The sequence below is a fragment of the Mustela nigripes genome, chromosome 17 (genome assembly GCF_022355385.1).
Source record: "Mustela nigripes isolate SB6536 chromosome 17, MUSNIG.SB6536, whole genome shotgun sequence".
NCBI classification, from domain to species: domain Eukaryota; kingdom Metazoa; phylum Chordata; class Mammalia; order Carnivora; family Mustelidae; genus Mustela; species Mustela nigripes.
In genome coordinates, this window is record NC_081573.1 from 52,886,884 (window position 1) to 52,911,630 (window position 24,747).

The following is a 24,747-nucleotide window of genomic DNA, read 5'->3' on the forward strand; positions in this document are numbered from 1 at the left end:
GCCCATTTCCGGGGGCTGTCGGGGAGGGAGAGCGAGGGTCCCGAGGCCCGGTGGGGCCTAAAAACAGCAACCCGAACGGAAAAGCGAGATTAAAGGGGCCGAGAGTAACTGTATTTAACTAACGTTCTCCGCTAACGAGGGTGATGCGAAGATCCGGCGAGTTTCACTGCTGCCGCTCTCCCACGCGGCCCCCGTGCCCAGGGTACAGTCCGAGGAGAGCGCTCCGCGGGGCGGGGCTGGAGGGCGGCGGGAACTGCAATTGGTGGCTTTGAAGGCGCAGCGGGCGGGAAGAGCGGCTGACAAGACACTGCCGGCGATGACTGACTGCAAGAGACCCGTGCGCGGCGTGGGATCGGGCCCTTGAATGTGGCGGAAGCCTTGAGGAAGCCACATCCCAGACCTGTGGGGTGACTTTTCCGCGACTGCCACACGTCCCAAGGTACGGATTTGGCGCTTGGCCTCAGGTGAGGGGTGGCGGACGACAGTTGAGGCCGGGCTAAGAAGGCGTAGCGACGCTTGCACATGACGTCATATCCGCCCTCAGTGGGGCGGAGCCTTAACTGGTTTACGTCCTCTCCGGAGCCCCCACCCCGCTGTCACGTGACGGGCTGCTGTGCTTTCCGATGCACGGCTTGAGGCTATCCTCTGAGTTGGATGTTTTGATTTTTTTTTTCTTTTTTTAAATCGGGCTTAGCTTCCGTATTTTTTCCGTACGTGCGGTTCTCGTGTTCTTACTTATGGTCCATTGGCAGATCCTCAGTGTAAGAGGAGAGCTACAGAAAAGTATCCTGAAAGAGTTCTGTTTTGTCATGCGTTCGTTCACTCAGCAGAGGTCTTGAGCACCTGATACGTGCCAAGCGCTGTCCTACGAAGAGCCAGAAGTAAAAAGAAATTAGATAGTCACGGGGAATCAGCTGGGTTTACGCAGGGGTTTACCAGCCTTATTGGTGAGATTGAGTGCTCCTACCAGAATTCTGTAGAAAGGCATTTCGCAAACTTTACCCGGAATTAAGAATCTTCTAAAACATTCTAAAAATGCAAGATCTCAATTTTTTTTTTTTTAAAGGTCTAGGGGCGCCTGGGTGGCTCGGTAGGTTAAAGCCTCTGCCTTCCGCTCTGGTCATGATCCCAGGGCTCCGCGGGGAGACTGCTTCCTCCTCTCTTTCTGCCTGTCTCTCTGCCTGCTTGTGATCTCTGTCTGTCAGATAAATAAATAAAATCTTAAAAAAAAAAAAAAAAAAAGGCAAGGTGTAACGCCCTACCTGGTGCCCGCCCACCTCCCAGTTCAAATAGATGCGGTCCGGGAATCTGCATTTTTATAAGCTTTCCCCCAAATCCAGTGTTTTCAATGACAGACGTTGGTTTAATATATCGCTGCTGGGCCCTAATTCTCACCAGGGTGCTTAAGTCCTCAGGCACACTTCGGGATATAGCCATGAATAACCCAAACGTAGCTCCTACTCTAGTGGCTCAATATTGTAAAGCAATACAGTAATCAATAAACAAGATAATTTTAGGTAGTTCTGTAAAGACAATAAGTAATGCAAGGTGGGGAGTTACCTTTAGAATGGGTGGTCAGAGTAAGTCTCTCAGACTAGAAGGCATTTAAGCTAAGAACTCACTTACAAGAGCCACACATGTGAATATGTGCGAGAAGAAACTTCTAGGCCGGGGGTAACTGCAGGGACAATGACCTGTCTCTGGAAGGATCCTTTTGTACTAGAGGAACTCAAGGCCAATGTAGCTAGAGCTCAGAAAGCCAGGGAGAAAGCGGTAGGTATGGGGAAGGATGCAAGAAGCAAATGCAGGGCTTTGTAGAGTGTGGTAAGGATTTTAGTTTGACATTAAGGGAAGTTGGTCCTGTATCTGGATAAGAAAATAAATCAGTCTCAGTTTTCATGATCTTGATTATCTTCTCATGTTCTTAATTCAATTGTTTTACTCCTTCTTCACAACTCGTTATAGTTGATTTTTGTTCTAACTGCTCTTTCAGTACCTTAAAATCTTGTTGACTATCATTATCTTTTTTGGAAGTGGGCAGTGGTAATAGATTATATGCAGTGTTCAACAAACACTCAAATGGTAAAAATAAGTCACACCCTGGATTCTTATAGAGGGGTGCTAGAGGCATCCTTCACCCTGTTCCTTGAAAGCCCCAGGGCTTTTGCACTTGCTATTCCCACTGTCTAGCAAGTTCTTCCACGAGCTAGCCATGTGGCTTACTCTGTCCTCCAAATGTTCCCTTCTTTATGAGAACTGCTCACTCCACCCCCATATCATTCCCAGCCTGCTCATTTTAAATATTATTAGTTTCCTATCTCTATTCCATTCTCTCTGCAGCATTTAATCACATTTTATGATTCTCCTATTCCCTCTCTCTCCCCACTAGAATGGATGCTCCATACCACGAGGGAGTTTAGACTTTGCGGTTAAAGATGTCACTGTCCCCAGTGCCCACCAAAGTGCCTGGTACACACAGGTGCTCAGATTTTTTATGCGAATCAGTCCATGAACGAAAGATTTACTTACCATTACCATCAAAAGATCAAAATACTCTAGCCAATCAAGGAGAGAGAAGACTAATTTTTAAAACCTCCAAAGCATATTTAAGTATACAGCATAGGGCACCTAGGTGGCTTAGTTAGTTAAGCGTCTGCCTCTGGCTCAAGTCATGATCCCAGGGTCCTGGGATTGAGTCCAATGTACAGCTCTCTGCTCAGCAGGGAACTTGCTTCTTCCTCTGCCCTCTACTCCGCCTGCTTGTGCACTCTCTCTGTCAAATAAAAAAAGTTTTTTTTAAATTTTAAGTAAGATAAGTATACAGCTTAAGGATAAAATAGTTAAAATCTTCCTGTTGAAACACTCTTTGCAGAGTACCTAAAAAAAGGTAAACATTTGGGTGTTTGACCTACAAATCAAAATCCTGGCTAAAAATAGGCTGAAAAATTCAGTTAAGTTAAACTTTTGTGTTTGGTTCATACTTTGTTGTGCTGTTTTTGTTTTTATTAAAGTGCCAAAGAGATGGATGAAACCCTTGTCGAGTTTATCAAGAGGACCATCATGAAAATTCCAATAACTGAAATGATGCCAATCCTCAAAGCCTGGGACTTTTTGTCTGAAAAGCAGCTGCAGGCTGTAAACTTCCGACAGAGAAAGGAATCTCTTGTTCAGGACTTGGTTCTGCTCTGTGAGGTAACAGTGATCAAAATGATAAACCTTAAGTACAATACTCCCCCTTTGGTTTTTTTCTTTCTTCCTTTTTTGAGCCCAAAAGAGATTTAAGGCAGCTGCTAAGCCATGAAGGAATGCGGGTTATGTACTACTCCAGTGAGGAAGAAACTAATTTTTGATTAGCCTTTGCAACTTCCATAGAAGCCTTAAGAATCAGTAAGATAGTGAACACCATGGGAGAAAAAATAATTAATACAAGTTAAAAGAATGAGCAGTATTCTTTTTTTTACCTATTAGATTGTCAAAGATGAAAAAATAATATTCAAATGGGTTGGTAAAGTTATATGGAAAGAGACCCCATCTTTCACTTTCTTTTTTAACTTATTTGCTTTTTAATTTAAAATTATTTCAGATTTCCAGAAAAGTAGCAAGTGTGGTATGGAACTTTCTTTCTTTTTTTTTAAGATTTTATTTATTTATTTGACAGAGATCACAAGTAGGCAGAGAGGCAGGCAGATGGGGTGGGGGGAAAGCAGGCTCCCTGCTGAGCAGAGAGCCCCATGCAGGGCTTGATGCCAGTACCCTGAGATCATGACCTGAGCTGAAAGCAGAGGCTTAATCCACTGAGCCACCCAGGCACTCCAATATGGAACTTTCATATTCGTGTACACTCTTCCTTCATTCACTTTTAAATAAATCCACTTTATGACCCAGCAATTCCACTGCGGGAAATTTATATTAAAAAAGTTAATAAAAAACTAGGAGGTATATATATGTATTATAATTGATAAACATTTATATACCTAGATACAAACGTATAAATATTTATATATAAATAAAGATGTTAGCCTTTTTTAAAAAAAAACAAAAAATTAGAAACAGCTCTATGTAGGAGAATAAATAATGACACATCCATATAACAAAATATTCTTCAGACGTTAAAATGCATAAACTAGAACTTTATGTACAACATTGAGAAACACTGTATACCTGAAAATGTATAAATGTATGTCATAGGACAGCGGTTCTCAATTAGGACGGTTTTGTCTCCCGGAGAACACAATGTCTGGAGATGTTTTCAGTTGTGAGACCTGTGGGAATGCTCCTGGCTTGTAGTGGGTAGAGGCCAGAACGTTCCTTAACATCCTAGGACAGCCCTCCAACACACAGAGTTGTCCGACTAAATGTCAGTCGTGCCCAGTTGGGAGCCCCTGATGCAGAGGAAGTTTAGAAGGGTACCGCTGATGGAAAACGAAAGAGATGAACGTGGTGTAGACTTTGGGGGGAGAGTGGGGAGTGCCTGGACCGAGACACTCGGCAAGACAGCATAGACTGTACCCAGTTTCTCAAGCAACCCTAAGATTACTGTGAATGGAGCAGAACCAAACCATCACCACGCTCACAGAGTATTTTCTCTCTTCTTTCAGGAGAGGCGTGCAAGTATCCATGACGCTGCCCTTCTAGACATCATTTGTGAGTGTTGGTGCTTTGTAGTTACACTTCCCCAGTCCCGCTTCTTCCTTTTTTTTTTTTAAGATTTTACTTATTTGAGAGAGTGAACAAGTGAGAGAGACGGAACAGGGGGCAGAGCAGAGAAAGGAACAGAGGAAGAGGGAGAGGCGGAACTCCCCACTGAGCAGGGAGCCCCATGTGGCACTCGATCCCGGGAACTTGGGATCATGACCTGAACCAAAGGCAGACACTTAACTAGCTGAGCCACCCAGGTGCCCTGAAGACCCCAGCCCTGTTTCATAAGTGAGGTCGTTCTGTACGTAAGGGCTGATTCTTCAGTCAGGTGGACCTAGTTTCACTCCCTCCTGTGTCACTTACCAGTCCCGTGTCCTTGGCCTGAGTCCCATCACCTTGCTGAGCCTAGACTCCTCCTAAGTAAAAGGAGAAAGCAGTCATACCTACTTCATAGGGAAGCTCAGAGGCTTAAGATAATGCTTGGAAAGCTCTTAGCACAGTTGCTGGCTACTGGATGTACTTAGTAGGTATTTGTTAGGCTTTGTTTTGTTATTAACAGAACTTGAAAATATATTTACAAGAATTTTTTCTTATTACATTGTTTGTTATCTCCCCTCCCCTTCCCTTTCTTTGGGTTTTTTCTTTTGTGTCCTAGTTTTCTTTTCTGTATTTTTTTTTTAAGACGTCTACTTTCCTCCTCAGGAGGCACCAGAGTATAGGGTCTAAGAACACAGGCCCCAAGGCCAGATTTCTTGGATTCAGTTCGTGGCTCTATCATTGTCTCCCTGTGAGTCCTCAGGGAGGCTGTTGACATCTCTGTGCCTCAGTATTGTCATTTGACAAACCTATGTCATAATGATGATATTGCATAAGGTTATGATGATGAAATAAGACTCCTGGTCAAGTTCATAGAACAAAGCCTGGTGTTTACTAATGATAATCAATTTATATTAACTACTTTCTGTGACCTGGTGTGTAACAAAAGTCAGCTTTATGTTTTGCTCCAACTATGAAATAACTGAATTCATTTACACATCTGCCTCTGGTTAAGTCTAATTTTCAGGGATTGGATTATACCTAGACCATATAAGGTGGATCCACGTAATTCCCATTTCTCACATGTTTGTTCAAATGTTCATTGAGCACCACTCTGTGGCAGGCTGTGTGCTAGGTGCTGGTGGCTCCAACAGGTTGATTCATTCTCTCTTAAGAGGTCACGATCTTTAAAAATAAATAAATAAATAAAGAGGTCACCATCTGATGGAGGAGACAGGTTGCTTAATCACACAAATGCCTTCTTGCAGACGGTAGCAGGGGCTGTGAAGGAGAGCATAGGAGTGGGATCTGCCACACTGAGGGTTTGGGGAAGGCTTCCTCGAGGACATGAGCTGAGAGCCAGAGGATGAGTGCCATTAATTAGGCAGAGAGGAGAAGGGAAGTTAAGAAGCAGGAGGGCAAAGGGCACAGAGCTGGAAGTCTTGGAGTAGGAGGGCTAAGTAGAGGAGTGGAAAGAAGGCGGGGAATGGGGAGCTCAGTGATGCCAGAGGGGTCAAACCAAATGAGGCATAGGCAGGCAGATGCTATGGAGACTTAGAGGCCTCTCAAAGGATTTCAGCCTTTATTCTAAGAATAATGCAAAGCCTTCTAAAGATCTTGAGCAAGAAAGAATCAGGCTCTTGTTTTTCCAGAGCTCACGGTGCAGAGACAGAGACCAGGGAGGGTGGGAGTGCCCTACAGGAGTCTGTTAGAGCATCTGAGCAAGACGGGGATGTAGCCTGGGTGAGACGGTGATGCGGGGGGTGGAACGGAGAGAGCCGAATGGGACCAAGAACTGCAAGGATTATAGTGGACCCGATTTGCTGGTGGCTTGGTCATGGTGGAGTGAGTGGGAGGAACACGGCTGGCTTCAGGTAGTAAGTGCTCTGTAAGTGCTACAGAGGAAACCAAAGCAGGGAGAAGGGCGGGCGGGTTTGGGCAGGGGATTGGGATAGGCCAGTCCGCATAGGGGGCCTGTCAGTAAAGACCAGAATGGAGGTGTACCACCAGCTGGAAGACGAGGGCTCCTGACAGAGGGAACAGCCAGTGCCAAGGCCAGTCGTGGGGAACGCGTCCTCCCTGCCATGCTGGGAGAGTGCCACGGTCTGGGGAGTAGAGTCATGTGGAAGGAGAAGTGGTCAAAGTGTGAGTAAATGCCAAATCTTGACTATATCACTAATTCTTCATGATTTATTTTAGTTGTCTGCAGAAAATTAAATCCATATAAAAGTTATGTTTTGAATAAAAATGTACACGACTTAATTTGTAAACTACTAGTATTTTCGCTGGTGTTATATTATATTGAATACATGCTTAAAATATGTTTCATAAGTTCTTTCCTCGGGAGTTCTAGGATATAATAGTAATCCACTCTTCCCCTCTCTCTCAGATACTCAGTTTCATCGGCACCAGAAAGTTTGGGATGTTTTTCAGATGAGTAAAGAACCAGGTAATGCTTTCCATTTTTTTTTTTTTCCTAATTTTTTAGTAATCTCTATACCCAGCATAGGGCTCGAACTCGCAACCCCAAGATCAAGAGTCGCATGCTTTTCCAGCTGAGCCAGCGAGGCGCCCCCGTGTTCTCCATTTTATGTATTTGATATTCTGGGAATTTTAAAATGAAAAGCAATATGTTCCTCTTAAATGTCTCTTATTTCAAATGAGTAATTTCAAAATTGTTCTTTTGTGGGAAAAATGAGAAATATATTTGGTGATGCTCTGTCTGAGGTATCGGTTGGTGAGACTTGATCACCGTAGCTCTTTGAGGTCACATAAAATGCTCACCTTCGGTATCTTTGCAGATGTATTTCTTGAACATTGTACTCCCTTGATTTGCTTTTATTTTTCTTTTCATTCTGACAGGTGAAGACATTGACCTTTTTGATATGGAACAATTCAAAAGTTCATTTGTGAAAATTCTTCAGAGAGCATTAAAAAACGTAAGAACACAATTTACCTGCATTTCCATGAAATTCGATGTCAAGGCATCTGCGCAGTTTGTTTTTTTTTTTTTAATGTGTAAGAATTTTTGTTACTAATATTCTGTGTGCCCTCCGCCGTGATGGAAGTGTCCTGCATCCACACTGTCTGGGACACCGGCTAGTAACCGCACGTGGCTGCGGAGCACTTGAAACGTGGACAGTGTGACGGAGGAACTGGAATGCTAATCTTTGGTAACTGTAGTGAATTTTCGTGCAGTAGCCACGGGTGGCAGGTGGCTCCAGGACCGGTCAGTGCAGCCTGGTGCACCCCTAGTACCTTCAGCTGCCGCTCCACTTCCACAGTACCACCGAGTATCTTGTTTTTTCCCTTTTGAGGGAGAGTGAGGAGAGGGGCAGAGGGAGAGGGAGGGAGAGAATCTTAAGCAGGCACCACGCCCAGCACAGAGCCTGACGCGAGGCTCGATCTCACGATCCTGAGTTTTGACCTGAGCCGAAATCAAGAGGAGTCAGATGCTTAACTGCCTGAGCCACCCAGACGCCCCACCACCAAATATCTTGTTGTAGGTTCAGGCAATCATTTTTTTTAAGAGCTCCCTTACTTCATTGTCTTCCCACTCTGGTCTGCCTTAGTCCTCCTTGCAGAGCAAGACGCTCCCAAAAACCTGTCCCAGTCACCGTGCTCTAGCCATCCTCTGCAGAACAGTAGCGTTCCCCCTCCACACACAAACCCCCTGATGGGGGCTTCCCATCTCTTCAGCTCACCGTCTATGACTTCTGCCATACCTCTACCTACCCCTTGTCCCTGGCCTATTCCCCCATCTCCTTTCTCACAGTGTCCCTTCAGTGTGGAGCTGGAGTCCGTCCCCTGCGCCCCCATAAGGCCCGTTTGCCGTTCTCTGTTCTGTTTCACACTCGCGGTCTCTTCTCTGCTGCTTATAACCGTGCTCAAGTCTCGGTGGAAGGACAGCCCCTCCCTGTCCTCATCCTCAGCTCTGTCTTTTCTACAACACTCTTGGAGGGAAATATTCTTCTCTTGCTCCTGATATGTCCACTGGCACAGTGGCGCTGGCCCCCCCCCTTACCATCCCGTGAACCTTTTTCTGGCAGGACCACTAACTTGGCCTGAAGAAGAGCCGTCATGCCCACTGGGACACCTATTCTTCGCTCCTGCCCCGGGTCCGGCTCAGCCCCTGCACAGGAGGCTACCCGGAGTCATTCTGTCAGTGACCATATGAGCAGCTCTGCCTGACTGGATTCTCCCACCTGGAGGGTCACTTGCCTGCAGGGAGGAGCCACCACCAGTGTCTCTGTAATATGCGTTGGCCTCCGCCTACCAACTCTTTTGCCTTATTTCTCGGTGGGCCCAGAAGGACAGGAGAGAGATTGGCCCCCTCAAAAACCTTTTCAGAAAGACTCTTTAAAAGGGTGATGCGTCCTTGCCAGCTTCATGCTTAAGCCCCTCGTATTCAGGCTACTGCTCTCACCTCTGTATCGAAACGGAGCTGGGAAAGACGGTGGTTCTTGTGTCATCCCCAGAGCAGCAGCATCAACATCACCTGGGAACATGTTAGACGGGCAAATACTTGGGCTCCCTCAGACACAGTAGGAGTGGGCCAGAGCCCTCTAGGTGATGCTAATGCCTGCTCAAGCGTGAGAACCTCCCTGTTCAGAGGGACCAGTGACGTCACAAAATCCCGTGGATGGTTCTCTTTCAACAGTAGCGCTGATTGCAAACACCTGTGCATGCCAGGCCCGGGGCTAAGCCCTTGCCGGTCACTAACTCACTGAACCCTACTGATAAAGCAGGGTGGGTCCCGCAGTGGTGCGCGTCAGAGCCAGGGTCGAAATCCAGGCAGGTGGCTTGAGCTCATGCTCTTCACATCTACACTGACTGGCTCTTCGCGGCTTAGGCACTGCCATGCACCAGTCACATAACATCAGTTTCTCATGCTCAGGAAGGTCACGCCGTCAGAGAATCGGCCATTGGACCCCTTGATCCCGAATATTTGTCTTCTGGCCATCCTGAACTGCTCTTCATTGTCTCCACGACCAGCTCCTTTCCTTTCCTTCTGCCCTTTGCTAGAGCATTTCCCCAAGCTTCTGCAGTCTTCCCCCCATGAGTTTCAGCTCTGGGAACTTAACTTTAGTGGGAGAGAGGAGGGAGGAGGAGAGAGAGTCATTCCCCTCTTCCCTTCCAGAACCAAATGAGTTGTCCCAACACCATTTGCTGACTGGTGTAGCTTTTTCCACTGCTTTATCATCATTGGATCCTTCTGATTCGTTCATGCTCTTAGAGTCTATGTTCTCCTCCTGATCTGTTTCTCCTCATTTCTGCTCATGCACTCCTGATCCACTGCTTGCCTCTCGGGCGTTAATCTGAAGCTCCAGTCAAACTGAACCAATCTTCAAGTTCTTGAACTTGCCATAGGCTGTTCCCTCTCCTTGGAACAACGTCCGCCACCTGGCCTTTGCACAGCTCATTTCTTCCTCCCTCCTCCCTCCACTTAACTAGGTCTCCCTCAGGGAGTCTCCGTGACCCACCCAGATGGCATTTCCCCTGTCACCATACTCCTGCCACTTCCTGCTTTTATGGTCAGCCTTCCTCCCTCCCCCTAGTCTCCCTGAGAGGAAGCCGACTGTCCTGCTCCCCTCTGACACAAGTGAGCGAGGGCGGAACAAATGCTGGGAATGAATGGATTGGATACATTCTTTGCAAAGTCCTTATCCCTTTAATGCTGTAGTTTGTAAAATATTTTAATAACCATTAAGGCAAGGCAACCCTGTCCCTACCCACAATTACTCTTCTTTACCAAAAATGTCCTGACTATTCTTCAAGATGAACCTTAGAATCATTTTTATCAAGTTTACAAAACAAAACAAAAACTTCATCATTTTGAGTGTGGGTCCACTTTGATCTGTAAATTAATTCAAGGGTTATTATGAGCCAAGAGAAGGTATGCCTCTCCTTTTTTGGGTTGTTTTTGTTTTTTGTTTGTTTGTTTTTCTCTTTTATGAATAAGCACTCTTTGCTACTCTGTTCCTAAGTTGATATTTTTTATTATATTATTTGAAAAATATTCTTACCATGAAATTACACACTTTTCGGAGATTAAAGGAGAGTCCCATCCGGACTGTGGGTATGGCATGTGCCCCTGCTTTTTTTTTGAACAAAGAGCCTTACTGGCACAGAATCCCAAGCCAGCTGTCCATAAATGGGGATAGGTGGTCTGGACCCTTGTGGAAGCAGCCTCCGTAGAAGCCAAACATGACTGGCTAACTCCTCCTGAGAAACACCCGCAACCGTGTTCCCGCCCTGTTCACCCCGCATCAGAAGCCTAGAGAGACCTGCTCGCTTTCAGTGCCCTCTTCCTCCTCAACAGTCTTTCCTGCCCTTCTCTTTGGCACCGGGAACTTCTTTTGTATGAACCCCACGCCTCCTGCCCCAGCCATTCTAGGAGAAGAGTGAAATGCTCCCACATCCTCCTGCTTCAATGGCCACGTCTTTCAGTTGTGAGATTTCCTCTTTTATCACCGCTGTGTTCTAAAAGCTTTTGCCTCCTGAATGAATTTCAGGCAGACTAGTGAGTGGGAAAGCCTGGGAGAACAAAGGAGCTTTTTTTATTAGTCACGTCTTCCTGCTTGAAAGGCCACAAAGGCCCACCTCCCCGTGTCTTCTCTGTCTTGAAAGGCCACAAAGGCCCGCCTCCCTGTGTCTTCTCTGTCTCCCCTGCTCAGAGCTGGCCCACATGTGCTAACCCCATTTCTCAGTTGACCGGGGACTCCCAGCTCGACTTCACTTTCCTCATAACTAGCAGCCCAAAAGCTGATGCTGGTGATTTCAGGCCACGTTGAGTCTCCAGGACTGAAAAGTGACTTGCCTGCTGCTATAGGATAGACATCTTAACCTCTCTATGCCAAGGACCCCTTTTGCTGTTAGTGAAAGTTACAGACACCTTCTTACAAGAGTATTTTAAATGCTATAATGAAATACATAGAATTGTAAGGAAAACCAACTATATTAAAATACCATTATGAAGATATTAAAATACCAAGTTGTGCTAATTCATGTGCTTCTTTAATAACAGTAAATGATCTCACAGTAGGTCTAAAAACGACTGGTCTCAAAGTAGTGATGGGCATAAATGGTATTTTTGAGGCAGGCTCAACAGTTATGTGTCAAGAAAATATTTGGGATTTCTACAGATAATAAAGTAACAGGCCCTAACATTCTACTGTTTTATTGCCTACCTTCACAACTGAAGGAGATGCTCCATTTCAGTTAGTTCAGAGACACCCTGAATTCTAAGCAGGGACTACAGGTTAAGAACTTCCTGCCCTTGAGCCACCTGGGTAGAGAAGCTGGTCTGAGAGGGAGCTGAGAGCCTGCCCGGGGAGCCATGGTCTGAGCCGCTACAAGGAATGGGATCCAGAGCCTTTGAGTGTGTGTGTGTCTCTGCACTCAAGAAAGAAAGAGACTAACCGTATATCTTACCACTCTAAACTATTCAAAATACAGTGTTCTTAGAAAACTTACAGAGAGGGTGGCTCAGTGGTTAAATGTCTTCCTTCAGTTCAGGTCATGATCCCAGGGTCCTGGGATCGAGCCCTGCATCGAGCTCCCTGCTCAGCAGGAAGCATACTTCTCCCTCTCCCACTTCCCCTGCTTGTGTTCCTGCTCTCACTCTCTCTCTCTCTGTCAAACAAATAAATAAAATCTTTAAAAAGAAAGTAAAACTTACAGGGAAAGAAAATACAAGCTAAAAAATATGTTTCAAAAAAATAAAAATAAAAAAATAAAAAATATGTTTCAATTGCAAAAAGGTAGTACATTTACTCTCCTTTTTCTACTTATATATCATGTAGTTTCATATGATAGTCTGTACTAAATATATTAGTTTGGTTAAATATGTAGCAATTCTGTTCGTTGTAAGCTTCATTTGATTCCCACACTAAACTTGTTTGTGGTATGTCAGTAGCTTGTGGGTCATGGCCAGTTCTAACCAATTTATGGCCAGAGTACCTTGGCCAGCAGGACAGTCCCAAGTTAACCAAACCTCTTAGGACTCTTGGCCAGCAAGTGTCCCAGTTAAGCTTGAACAGTATTTATCTGAGCTATCCTCAATGAAAAATGCTTTCTCCTGGCTACTGAAGGATGATATCTATTAAGATAGTTTCTTGGGAAAATAGTCAAGGTCTGCATTTGGGCCCTGCCTCTTAGGGGATCTGAATGTCATCTTTACTAGAAGAATGTGAGACAGAATCTGAAAGCCATCTGAGCCAGGATTATACTAACTCTGTGAATATCCTTTTCTCTTAGCCCATTGATTTTTTTTTTTAATTTGACCTTTTTTAGATCATAGAGCCTTATGAAAATTTTGATAAGTGGTACGGCACCTTTCTCCGGGCAAGTATACACTTAGACATGTGTGCCCAACTCTGCATCCAATATAAAGAGGACACAGAGCTCTTTAAGCTTCTCCATGAGGCTTTACTTCAGCTATCCTCAGAATGGGCTACAGAGATTACCTGAATATGTTGAGTGCAACCAGTTTTCTCCCTCTGGTAAAATTGTGCCCTCCACATACCGCATTCAATCTCGATTGGTCGGGCTTTGCTTTTATAATGTGACACAAAGAGGCTATTCAGAATCAGACCCTGCCCTCTTCCATTCAAGCCAGCAAAGGTCCACTGAGTGCCTGTTGGGGCCAAGGGCTATGCTGCTCACTTGGGAAGGTCAGACAGCTCCACGCACAGCAAGCACTCCGAGCAGCCTGCACCCCGGACTGGGGAGGGTTCATTGTCTTGAACCCTGAGGGAATGTGGGAAAGCAGCCAGATAAACAGTGGGCAGCGTTGGAATAACTGCCTTCTTTGCTAATGCTGGAAGCTACACTGCAGCCTGCTTTTTCTGGAGTCAGGTACAAGGAGAGGAAGTCAAGACGTGTGGGCAAGCCAAATGCACCTGTCTCAGATGCCTCCCATCCAGGTTCTGACCTCCCTGGGGGAAGCTGAATCAAGGGGAAGCTAAGAATCTAAGAATCCAAAACCAACTGGCAGTCACATTTAGTTGAGAAAGATCTGTGTTTTATCCATGAAATAGAATTTTCTATATGCTTGCCATATTACTTTAAATTGTTAGCATCTGAGTTAAATGCATACAAGCATTAAGATAATATATTTGAGTCCATTACTACATAGAAATCTTACTATTAAATTTACAGTGCACAATAGGTCTGTGTTTGATGCTAAAAAACCTTCATTATTAAACAGATATGTCATTTGTTAGGCTGCCTTATTTCATAAAATCATACGTATCAGAGAAGAGTTCTTTAGAAACAAGCCCAAGAAATTGTTGAAAAATTGTGATACCCTGATTGTAGGATTTAAAATTTGTGTTTTCCCTCCAAAAGACTCTGCAAGGCATAAATGTGTCTTTCCAAAGCAACCACAAAATCTTCTCCCAAAGATCCCCCAAACACTGTAATAAAAAGTAGAAAGACTGCTGGGTCTCAGCCTATGTCCAAGGTTACAGCGACATCCTTCACCCCTAAGGAACACTTGCTGGTGCCATATATTTTTTCTTAAAGTGAATTTTCTTTTTCTTTAAGTAATCTCTCCACCAAATGTGGGGCTCAAACTCCTGACCCTGAGGTCAAGACTCCCATGCTCTACCAACTGAGTCAGCGAAGGCCCCTGGTGCCACAGACTTCAGTTAGGAAACTTAACTCTTGTTTTTTGTTTTTTGTTTTTTTTTTTAAGGTGACGGTCAGTTTCCGAGATGCTGAGGAGAATGCCGTATGGATTCGAATTGCTTGGGGAACACAGTATAGAAAGCCAAACCAGTACAAACCTGTCTATGTGGTGTATTACTCCCAGACTCCCTATGCCTTCACTTCCTTTTGTCCTCTGAAAAGCAATATGCCCCTTCTGGGTCAGGTAGGGAACCAAGTACCCTAGGCTATAATATTTTTATTATTCTTATCCCAGAGGTTTGCATAGGGTTAAACTGCTCAGTAAGCATTTTATATAAAATTCCACATGTAATTCTTAATTTCCTAAAATAAGGAGCAGAAACTGTTCTACTAGAAACTGAGCATGGCACAGCATTGGTTTGGAGCTCTCTGTTACTGTCTTTTCATCTAGAAGTAATGTGTACTTAATGCAAAAATTCAACCAAATATTATAGATACTATAAATATCAGGCTGTAATACTATAAATATTGGGTAATCCTAATAGTCTTTGCAAATTTTCACTTCCAGGCGCTGACAGTTGCCAGCAATCACCATAAGATTGTGAAAATGGACCTCAGAAGCCGGTATCTGGACTCTCTGAAGGCTATTGTTTTTAAACAGTATAATCGGGTGAGCCTATCAGTGATGCTCTTTCAAGTTACACCTCCATTTTCTGGTTCACACTTGATTGACTTAGACGTGTCTGAGCAGGTGGAAAAGTCCACCTCGGACAGAAGATCATTCCAGATATTACTGAAGTGGAGAAGGCTTTCAGTGAGTTAACATGAAAGGAAATCATAGTGCCTCACTTTCCTCTTGTTATAATCGCATTGTTTTATACTGTTCCCTAGTCGTTAGAGTTTATGTTACAGATCCCCATTTCCAAGTCAGCTATTCCAATTAGAATTTATTTTATCTTTAGAGTAACTCGACACTATCTTTCGAAGCTAATTATATTATTCGATTATGCAAGAGAAAAGTCGATTTCATTTTTGTCCTGTCAGTCATACAAGTGATACAAGAGTTAGAAGGAAAGGAGAAAGCACTGGCTTATTACGAAGTCCCATAATTAATCTGTTGGTTTAAATTAATGTTGGTTTAAAATAATGAATGCATTATTTCCTTTAATGATAAGAGGGGATCTGACCTTACAGACTCGGTAATTTTTTCCTATGCATGGCAACAGTGTGCTTACATGTTAAGACTTCTGTAGGTGGATTGTTAATGCTCTGGTTCTAACTTTGAGCCCTTAGGTATGTTACACTTATGTATTTTCATCTGTTCTAAGTAGAAAGAAGTGACAGCTCTCTGCCAGCCACTCTTTAAAGATAAAAATCTAACATAAAGTTAGTGGTTTTCGCCCACAGCAACCACCACTCTTACCCACCACCCTTCCACCTGTTCTGCTGTGACATTTGCATCCCTAGGATAATTCACACTGTCACGCACTTAATTATAAAAACATCGGCCACAACATCGGCCACAAAGGGAAAAACAATTGATGGACTTCAGTAGGAAAGTGATTTTTCCAGAAGGAGCCTTGGGGAGTATTTCACAGTGATGAAGACGGAGCTATAAAGCTGAAGCAACACATTGCAAATCCTGCCCAGGATTCCTTTAGCTTTTGCATTCACCACCCGGGCTTCATCCAGATCCATTTTTATGCTAACAAAGGACAGAGCTCCTCATTCGAAACAGGCATGTTGCTGGCCCAGCAGTCTCTGCCAGTCTCCTGTCTGGGAGAAGTGCTTAACTCAGCCTGGATGTGGCCTCAAATCTCTTTTGCTTGAAAAAAATAAAGATTCAACACACTGTTAGGTACTAAAACCATTTATTACTCATGTTTTAAGATGTTAAAATCAGGCAAAGTTTCACTTTTTTTTTCTTTCTTTCCCTTTTTTTTTGTTTTTTAGACCTTTGAAACTCACAACTCCACTGTACCTCTGCAGGACAGAACGCTGGAGCTGGATATACACAGTATGTGTGTTTTAAGATAAAACCGAAATCATTCCTTTCTAGGTTTCCGTTACTTGGTAAATCATTTAATCACTTGGAGCCAGATTCAGAACTATCCACTGCTTTCAGAAAAATTGAAAATTAACTTTCTGTTGAAAAGATAAACTAAGGGTCTCCTGGGTGTCTTAGTCGGTTAAGCAACTGCCTTCTGCTCCGGTCATGATCTCGGGCTCCTGGGATCAAGTCCCACGTGGGCTCTCTGCTCAGCAGGGAGTCTCCTTCTCCCACTTCCTCTGCCTCCTTCCACTGTGCTCGCTCTCTCACTATCTCTGTCTCAAATAAAATCTTTTTTTTTTTTTTTAGATTTTTTTAAAAAATGTTTTTATCTGTCAGAGAGAGAGTCAGCACAAGCAAGGAATGGCAAGCAGAGGGAGAAGCAGGCTCTCCGCTGAGTAAGAAGCCTGATGCTGTGCTCAGTCCCAGGACCCTGGGATCATGACCTAAGCTGAAGGCAGATGCTTAATGAACTGAGCCACCCAGGTGTCCCTCTTTTGAATAAAATCTTAAAAAAAAAATTTTTTTTTTTAAGAAAAGGGATAATAAGCTACCATAGGTTCCTTTTAGAATTTATGAGAGCATCAAATAATAACCCTTAAAAACAAAAATTAACTAATAGTCAAGCATTACTGGTGTGCCAAGCACCACAATCAAACACTTACAGGTATCACTTCCTTCCTCTTCATCATCGGCCCCTGAAAAATCCCTGTTTAGCCGACAGCTGGGTTTCAGAACAGTTTAGTAACTCGCTAGGCGAAGTTACACATCTAGGAATTGCCAAAGCCAGGCATAAAATTCCAATCTGTCGGAGTCTGGAGCCCCAGCTCTGAATCCACTGGATAAACTCCTTCTTGAATAATCAGAGTTGGGACTGTGTTCTTACCCGCAGATGGCAGGAGTCTCTCCGTGGAAAACCCAGGAGAAGAAACTAAAAACTGCTGTAGCGGACCAGAAAGTTGAGAAGAGTGGTGGGGTACAATCTAGATTTCTAGAAATGAACATTTTTCTATCTCTCAGCAGTGATCTGGCAATCGAATGAAATGGCACAGCAATTATGAGTAAACATTTTTATGACCTTCCGATGGTTGCAAGAACTGCCAGTGATTTCACCTTAAGAGAGCAAAATACAAAATTGTGTGTATTTTATAATCCCAGTTTAGAAAATATATATCTTTCTATTCATTAAGAAAAAGGCTAGACAGAAATTTATTTTTTTTTATTTTTGATTTTTTATTAACATATATTATTAGCCCCAGGGGTACACGTCTGCGAATCGCCAGTTTTACACACTTCACAGCACTCACCATAGCACATACCCTCCCTAATGTCCATAACCCAACCACCCTCTTCCTACTCCCCTCCCCCCGAACAACCCTCAGTTTGTTTTGTGAGATTAAGAGTCTCTTATGGTTTGTCTCCCTCCTGGCCCCATCTTGTTTCATTTTTCCTTCCCTACCCCCCCAAACCTTCTATGTTGCCTCTCAAATGCTTCATATCAGGGAGATCATATGACAATTTAAGATTTTATTTATTTATTTGATAAAGATCGATCACAAGTAGGCAGAGAGGCAGGCAGAGAGAGAGAGAGAGAGAGAAGGAAGCAGGCTCCCTGCCAAGCAGAGAGCTGATGTGGGGCTTAATCCCAGGACCCTGGGATTATGACCTGAACAGAAGGCAGAGGTTTTAACCCACTGAGCCACCCAGGCATCCCATGGAGATCATATCATAATTTAGACAGAAATTTATTAAAATGTTAAGTGTTTTCTCTGCCTTGGTAGAATTATGCAGGATTTTTATTTTATTTATCAGCCTGCACTTTGCAACTTTCCTACAAAAGGAATTACTGGGGGCGCTTGGGTGGCTCAGTGGGTTAAGCCACTGCCTTCAGCTGGGGTCATGATCTCGGGGTCCTGGGATCAAGTCCCGCATGGGGCTCTCTGCTCAGCAGGGGGCCTGCTTCCCTTCATCTCTCTCTGCCTGCCTCTCTACCTGCTTGTGATCTCTCTCTCTGTCAAATAAATAAATAAAATCTTTAAAAAAAAAAAAGGAATTACTGCAATCAAGAGAAGAAACAGTAAGCATTATTTTTAAATGAGGCCAGCAAATTGAAAGCTTAGGAATGAGAAGAGGATATTTTATGGCTGAAATACATTTCTAATACCTGTTTTCTTTTGAAATCTTCCATTTATAGTGGATTCACGGATCATTCATGAAAACAGAATAGAAAAAGAGAGAGTCCAGAGAGTGACTCAAGAAACTTTTGGAGACTATCCTCAACCAAGACTAGAATTCGCACAGTATAAGGTGGGACATTGCTATAAATGTGAACTACGAGTTATCCCTATGTTTTTAAAACTTTAAGTGGAAAACAATTATGAGAAACTTATCTTATCTTCCTTTATCACTCTTTTCTTTTTTTAATTCCTTTCCTAATTATTGAATAGAGTTGACACACGATGTTATGGTAGTTTCGGGCATACAGCAATTCTGTACATTAGTCCGGGCTCACCACAATAAGCGTAGTCAGTATCACTTTAATTTTGTATGATGAATTTATGAGTTAGAATGGACTTCTTTATCATATTGATTAAGTGCCTCTGTTAACAAAGGAGACTTTTAGAAATCACGACTTTGCCTTTTTATTTTATCTTACATATTAATTCAGTTATGCGGAACTGGCCACAATCTGTATTTTTGAGGGGAGAAAATTGCAGGCTATACCTCTAGTCCATCGACACCTAGAGTGACACTTAACATAGTCAGCGCGCACAAATACTCGTTGAATAAAAGAGTGAGTAAATAAACATGTCATAGCATAGCCCAGTCAGCATCCTAGGAGAAAAACCAGTAGCCTAGTCAATCCTACAAACCTACCTCACTCCAGAAGTATGCTGCTGCCCTCCAGGAGGCCCAGCTTGGGGGCAAGCCCACTCCCCCCATTAGAAGAATTCAAGGTTTATATCACGATTACCTAATTTAATATTTGTGCTCATACTCCTAACATCCGCCCCCCATAAAATCATTTCTGCTTAGCAGCCCCTATAGCCACAGGCAATGCTTTAAATCCATCATTGATTTGATCACTCAGGCCCAATACCTCTTTTCTTTGATTGGTTCTTTTAGTGGGAAAAGTTGGTATCTTTCACTTTGGGCTCCCTACATGGCAGTTTTGACCCAGTTCCTTTGAACAGCCCATACTCTAAGTCACTGGTTCCTTAATGTGGTCTCTGGTCCCACCATATCAGCATCGCTTGAGAACGGGTAAGAAATGCAGATTCTTGGCCCCACCAGTGTCCTACTGGATCAGGGACTCTGGAGATGGGACCCACCCATCTGTTCTTACAAGCCCTCTGGCTGATTCTGCCCGCTAAAGAGAACCACTGATTGGGAATAAGAATCTGCAAGAATCTCCCCATATATACAGTTTAGAATACCGCTACTCTGTAAGCCAAGGTACACATTGATTCATACCTTCTACGAATTCTCCCTACCTTTTCTATTTAGAAAAATGCCAAACCTTCAGAACACCTGGAAGGATATCACAATGAACACCCACTTCCCCTTTGCTTCAGTTCCCCACCTGTTAACGTTTTGCCACATTTACTTACTTTTTGTTGATTTATTCTGCACTATTTGCAACAGTCACAGACATTACTAACCCTCTAAATATTTCAGCATATTGCCTCTAAATTTTAAGAGTCCCTTTAAGTTAAAAAAAAAAATGAAATTAAAATCTAAGACTCAAATACCTATTAAAGCATCAATACTTGGCTATTTTATGATATTAAAGGATTGGTAAATTGTTACTAATTTTTTTAGATGTGATAAGGTTATGGGGGTAAAGTTTTTAAAAAAGAGGTCTTCTTAGGTCTTTTTGAGATACATGCTGAAATATTCGCCTTTGGAATAGTATCGTGTCTTGCACTTACTTTGGAATAATCCAGCGGTGGTGGTCCGTAAGGAGCAGGGATGTGGGGTCATAGTTGAAACAAGACTAACTGTGAACTGATCGTGGTTTCAGCTGGGGGATGTGCACACAGGCTGTCATTATACTGTGCTCCTTATTTTTGTGTACTTCTGAAATCTTCCATAATAAGGTAAAAAGAAATCATGGTCCTGACTCAGAAGACGTGACATTTTTACATCAAAATGACAGATTACAATAGACAGTGGTAATTTGCCATTAAGAATGCAACAGGAAGTTTATATGTTTCTAGGAATGCATCCATTTCTTCCAGATTGTCAAATTTATTGCCGTAGAGTTGCTCATAGTATGTTCTTATAATAGTTTGTATTTCTTTGGTGTTAGTTGTGATCTCTCCTCTTTCATTCATGATTTTATTTATTTGGGTCCTTTCTCTTTTCTTTTTGATAAGTCGGGCCAGGGGTTTATCAATTTTATTAATTCTTTCAAAGAACCAGCTCCTAGTTTCGTTGATTTGTTCTATTGTTTTTTTGGTTTCTATTTCATTGATTTCTGCTCTGATCTTTATGATTTCTCTTCTCCTGCTGGGCTTAGGGTTTCTTTCTTGTTCTTTCTCCAGCTCCTTTAGGTGTAGGGTTAGGTTGTGTACCTGAGACCTTTCTTGTTTCTTGAGAAAGGCTTGTAGCGCTATATATTTTCCTCTCAGGACTGCCTTTGTTGTGTCCCACAGATTTTGAACCGTTGTATTTTCATTATCATTTGTTTCCATGATTTTTGACAAAGCAGGAAAGAATGTCCAATGGAAAAAAGACAGCCTTTTCAATAAATGGTGCTGGGAAAATTGGACAGCCACATGCAGAAAAATGAAATTGGACCATTCCCTTACACCACACACAAAAATAGACTCAAAATGGATGAAGGACCTCAATGTACGAAAGGAATCCATCAAAATCCTTGAGGAGAACACGGGCAGCAACCTCTTCGACCTCTGCCGCAGCAACATCTTCCTAGGAACAACGCAAAAGGCAAGGGAAGCAAGGGAAAAAATGAACTACTGGGATTTCATCAAGATCAAAAGCTTTTGCACAGCAAAGGAAACAGTTAACAAAATCAAAAGACAACTGACAGAATGGGAGAAGATATTTGCAAACGACATATCAGATAAAGGACTAGTGTCCAGAATCTATAAAGAACTTAGCAAACTCAACACCCAAAGAACAAATAATCCAATCAAGAAATGGGCAGAGGACATGAACAGACATTTCTGCAAAGAAGACATCCAGATGGCGAACAGACACATGAAAAAGTGCTCCATATCACTCGGCATCAGGGAAATACAAATCAAAACCACAATGAGATATCACCTCACACCAGTCAGAATGGCTAAAATCAACAAGTCAGGAAATGACAGATGCTGGCGAGGATGCGGAGAAAGGGGAACCCTCCTACACTGTTGGTGGGAATGCAAGCTGGTGCAGCCACTCTGGAAAACAGCATGGAGGTTCCTCAAAATGTTGAAAATAGAACTGCCCTATGACCCAGCAATTGCACTATTGGGTATTTACCCTAAAGATACAAATGTAGTGATCCAAGGGGGCACGTGCACCCGAATGTTTATAGCAGCAATGTCCACAATAGCCAAACTATGGAAAGAACCTAGATGTCCATCAACAGATGAATGGATCAATAAGATGTGGTATATATACACAATGGAATACTATGCAGCCATCAAAAGAAATGAAATCTTGCCATTTGCAACAACGTGGATGGAACTAGAGCGTATCATGCTTAGCGAAATAAGTCAAGCAGAGAAAGACAACTATCATATGATCTCCCTGATATGAGGAAGTGGTGATACAACATGGAGGCTTAAGTGGGTAGAAGAAGAATAAATGAAACAAGATGGGATTGGGAGGGAGACAAACCATAAGTGACTCTTAATCTCACAAAACAAACTGAGGGTTGCCAGGGGCAGGGGGTTTGGGAGAAGGGGGTGGGATTATGGACATTGGGGAGGGTATGTGATTTGGTGAGTGCTGTGAAGTGTGTAAACCTGGTGATTCACAGACCTGTACCCCTGGGGATAAAAATATATGTTTATCAAAAATAAAAAATTAAAAAAAAAAGAATGCAACAGGATGCGATGAGCACTGGGTATTAGGCGCAAATGATAAATTGTTGAACAACAGTACATCTGAAACTAAATATATACTTTATGTTGGCTAATTGAATTGAAAAAAGAAGAATGCAAACTAGGGGGTGCCTGGGTCTGGCGTCTTCCTCTGGTTCAGTTCCTGCAATTGAGCCCCCCCCTGCTCAGAGTAGGCATCAGGCTCCCGGCTCAGCGGGGAGTCTGCCTCTCTCCTCCCTTAGCCCCTCCCTCCATTCATGGTTGCATGCTGGCACTCTCTGTCTCAAATAAATGAATAAAATCTTAAAACAAACAAACAAACAGGGACTACAAACTAAACGCTCAGATAAAGGTCCCTTCCCAGGTCCCTGTGTGTCAAGCACCAACGTGTTTTGTGTGTGATACTGTTTGACATACTGGTTGCCTTGTGCATTTGCAGTTTTGCAAATTAAATGGCCCGCACCCCCCCATCTCTGTATTTCTTGATAACAAGAATTAACAAAATGCAAACCTCATTTCATTATAGTTTACCATTCCAGCTGATATATTTAGTAATTATTTGTAAATGTATGTGTTGACAGCTTGAAACAAAATTCAAAAGTGAACTCAATGGAGACATCTTGGCAGAGAGAAAAGAGCCCCTCCGGTGCCTAATAAAGTTTTCCAGCCCGCATCTCCTGGAAGCTTTGAAAGCCTTAGCACCAGCTGGTAAGTAGTCAGCTTATCTTACAGAATTAACAACACACTACATTCGATCTTCTGTTTTTGCTGGCTGATTACCTCTGAGCTTTCACCTGGCTCCGGTCCACTATCCCTTCTTGCCCTATTTTTCATGTTTGGCTTCCACACATCATGGGGGTCCGTGATCCACCCTCGAATCTCGGCCATTGTTAAACTGACTCCTTTTCTTTTTTTTTTTTTTTTTTTAATTTCAGGTATTGCAGATGCACCGCTTTCTCCATTGCTTACTTGCATACCCAATAAGGGAATGAATTATTTTAAAATTAGAGATAAATAAGATATATGTGGTTTTGAAAGCACAGCACCTCTTTGACTCTTTCCTAGGAATTTCAGTCAACAGCTAGCTGGATAGTTTCTGTTTATGAACTTTTGTTTTAGGAATTAATTCTTGAAATTGACAGTTTAGAAACATTCAGTATAATTGTTGGGACTGATTCTTTCCTCCTCCACTATGTACCGTCTCCCCCATATCCTGCAAAGCATAGCTGGGCCTTTAAAGAGTGACATGTCCTTTTTCTCACTCCTGTCTCTCCTCTGTCATGGAGAGATCAGGTTCTAATTGCTTGTTTCCAAGGATTTTGTCTGAAACCTTGGATCCTGGAGAGCAGCATCAAGGAACCATCCTCAACTCAAAACTTTCTAGGAAGATCATAAAATTGGTCCATTCAAAGGTAGAGTTGGGTCCATGAGGTTATTGCAGGAGGTAGCATATCAGATGATTCAGTAATATAAAATAATAGTTTCATTGTAAATATGATACGTTCTGTAATCTGTTTTATGATATATTCGGACTCACATACTATCTGATTTGTGAATAAAGATTGCAAAACTGGTGTATCAGTTACTTTTGACAGAAATTTTTCAGTGATCATCTCTAAATAATGTGTCCTTTTTTAATAACATTTCAAAATATAGTTCCTATTTTGTTCCACAAAAGATTTGGGGTACAAAAACATGTATTACAATGATGATAAAAGGTGAAGCACTCTGGGCAAATAGGAAAGCAAACAAAAAACAAGGAAGACAGAATAAAGCCAGAGATAAAATAGCCATGTAACAACACACAGGTCAGGTGCCTCCAGCCGCTAGAAAGTTGAACAGTTAGACTGAAGTCAGCCAGTGGTCAAAACAGAGAAGAGAGGGGCGCCTGGGTGGCTCAGTGGGGTAAAGCCTCTGCCTTCGGCTCGGGTCATGATCCCAGGGTCCTGGGATCGAGCCCCGTATCGGGCTCTCTGCTCAGCAGGGAGCCTGCTTCCTCCTCTCTCTCTCTGCCTGCCTCTCAGCCTACTTGTGATCTCTGCCTGTCAAATAAATAAATAAAATCTTAAAAAAAAAAAAAAAACAGAGAAGAGAACACCAATTTGTGAATGAAGATATTTAAAAACTGGTACATTTGTTACTTTTGATGAAAATCAAAACCAGCTTAATATACAGATATGTAAATATAGTCAGAGAAGCAGGGCTGAACAGTGCTCTATAATGTAATGGTATTGTCTATAGATTACAGATATGGGAAGGATACATTTTTAGACATGATTAGAAAAACAGCATTGATACTTCCATTATCTCAGGGTGAGGCACTGGGTCCGC

At 42.9% G+C, this 24,747-nt stretch overlaps 1 protein-coding gene across 1 annotated transcript; it reads left to right on the forward strand.

Moving 5' to 3' along the window:
* On the forward strand, positions 1-24,001 carry CENPN (centromere protein N). Its single transcript, XM_059383585.1, has 11 exons — positions 1-439; positions 3,012-3,192; positions 4,599-4,644; positions 7,064-7,123; positions 7,537-7,613; positions 14,375-14,551; positions 14,876-14,977; positions 16,261-16,324; positions 18,552-18,664; positions 22,998-23,124; positions 23,352-24,001. The coding sequence occupies exons 2-11, from the start codon at positions 3,022-3,024 to the stop codon at positions 23,432-23,434; spliced, it is 1,020 nt and encodes a 339-aa protein (XP_059239568.1). The 5' UTR covers positions 1-439; positions 3,012-3,021; the 3' UTR covers positions 23,435-24,001.
* Positions 24,002-24,747: the final 746 nt, after the last annotated feature.

Excerpts from the sequence above, each read along its gene's own strand:
- CENPN (XM_059383585.1), top strand. The coding sequence starts at position 3,022 with ATGGATGAAACCCTTGTCGAGTTTATCAAGAGGACCATCATGAAAATT. Across the intron at positions 7,614-14,374 it reads TTCAGAGAGCATTAAAAAAC|GTGACGGTCAGTTTCCGAGA; the intron begins GTAAGAACACAA and ends TTTTTTTTTAAG. Across the intron at positions 23,125-23,351 it reads GAAAGCCTTAGCACCAGCTG|GTATTGCAGATGCACCGCTT; the intron begins GTAAGTAGTCAG and ends TTTTAATTTCAG.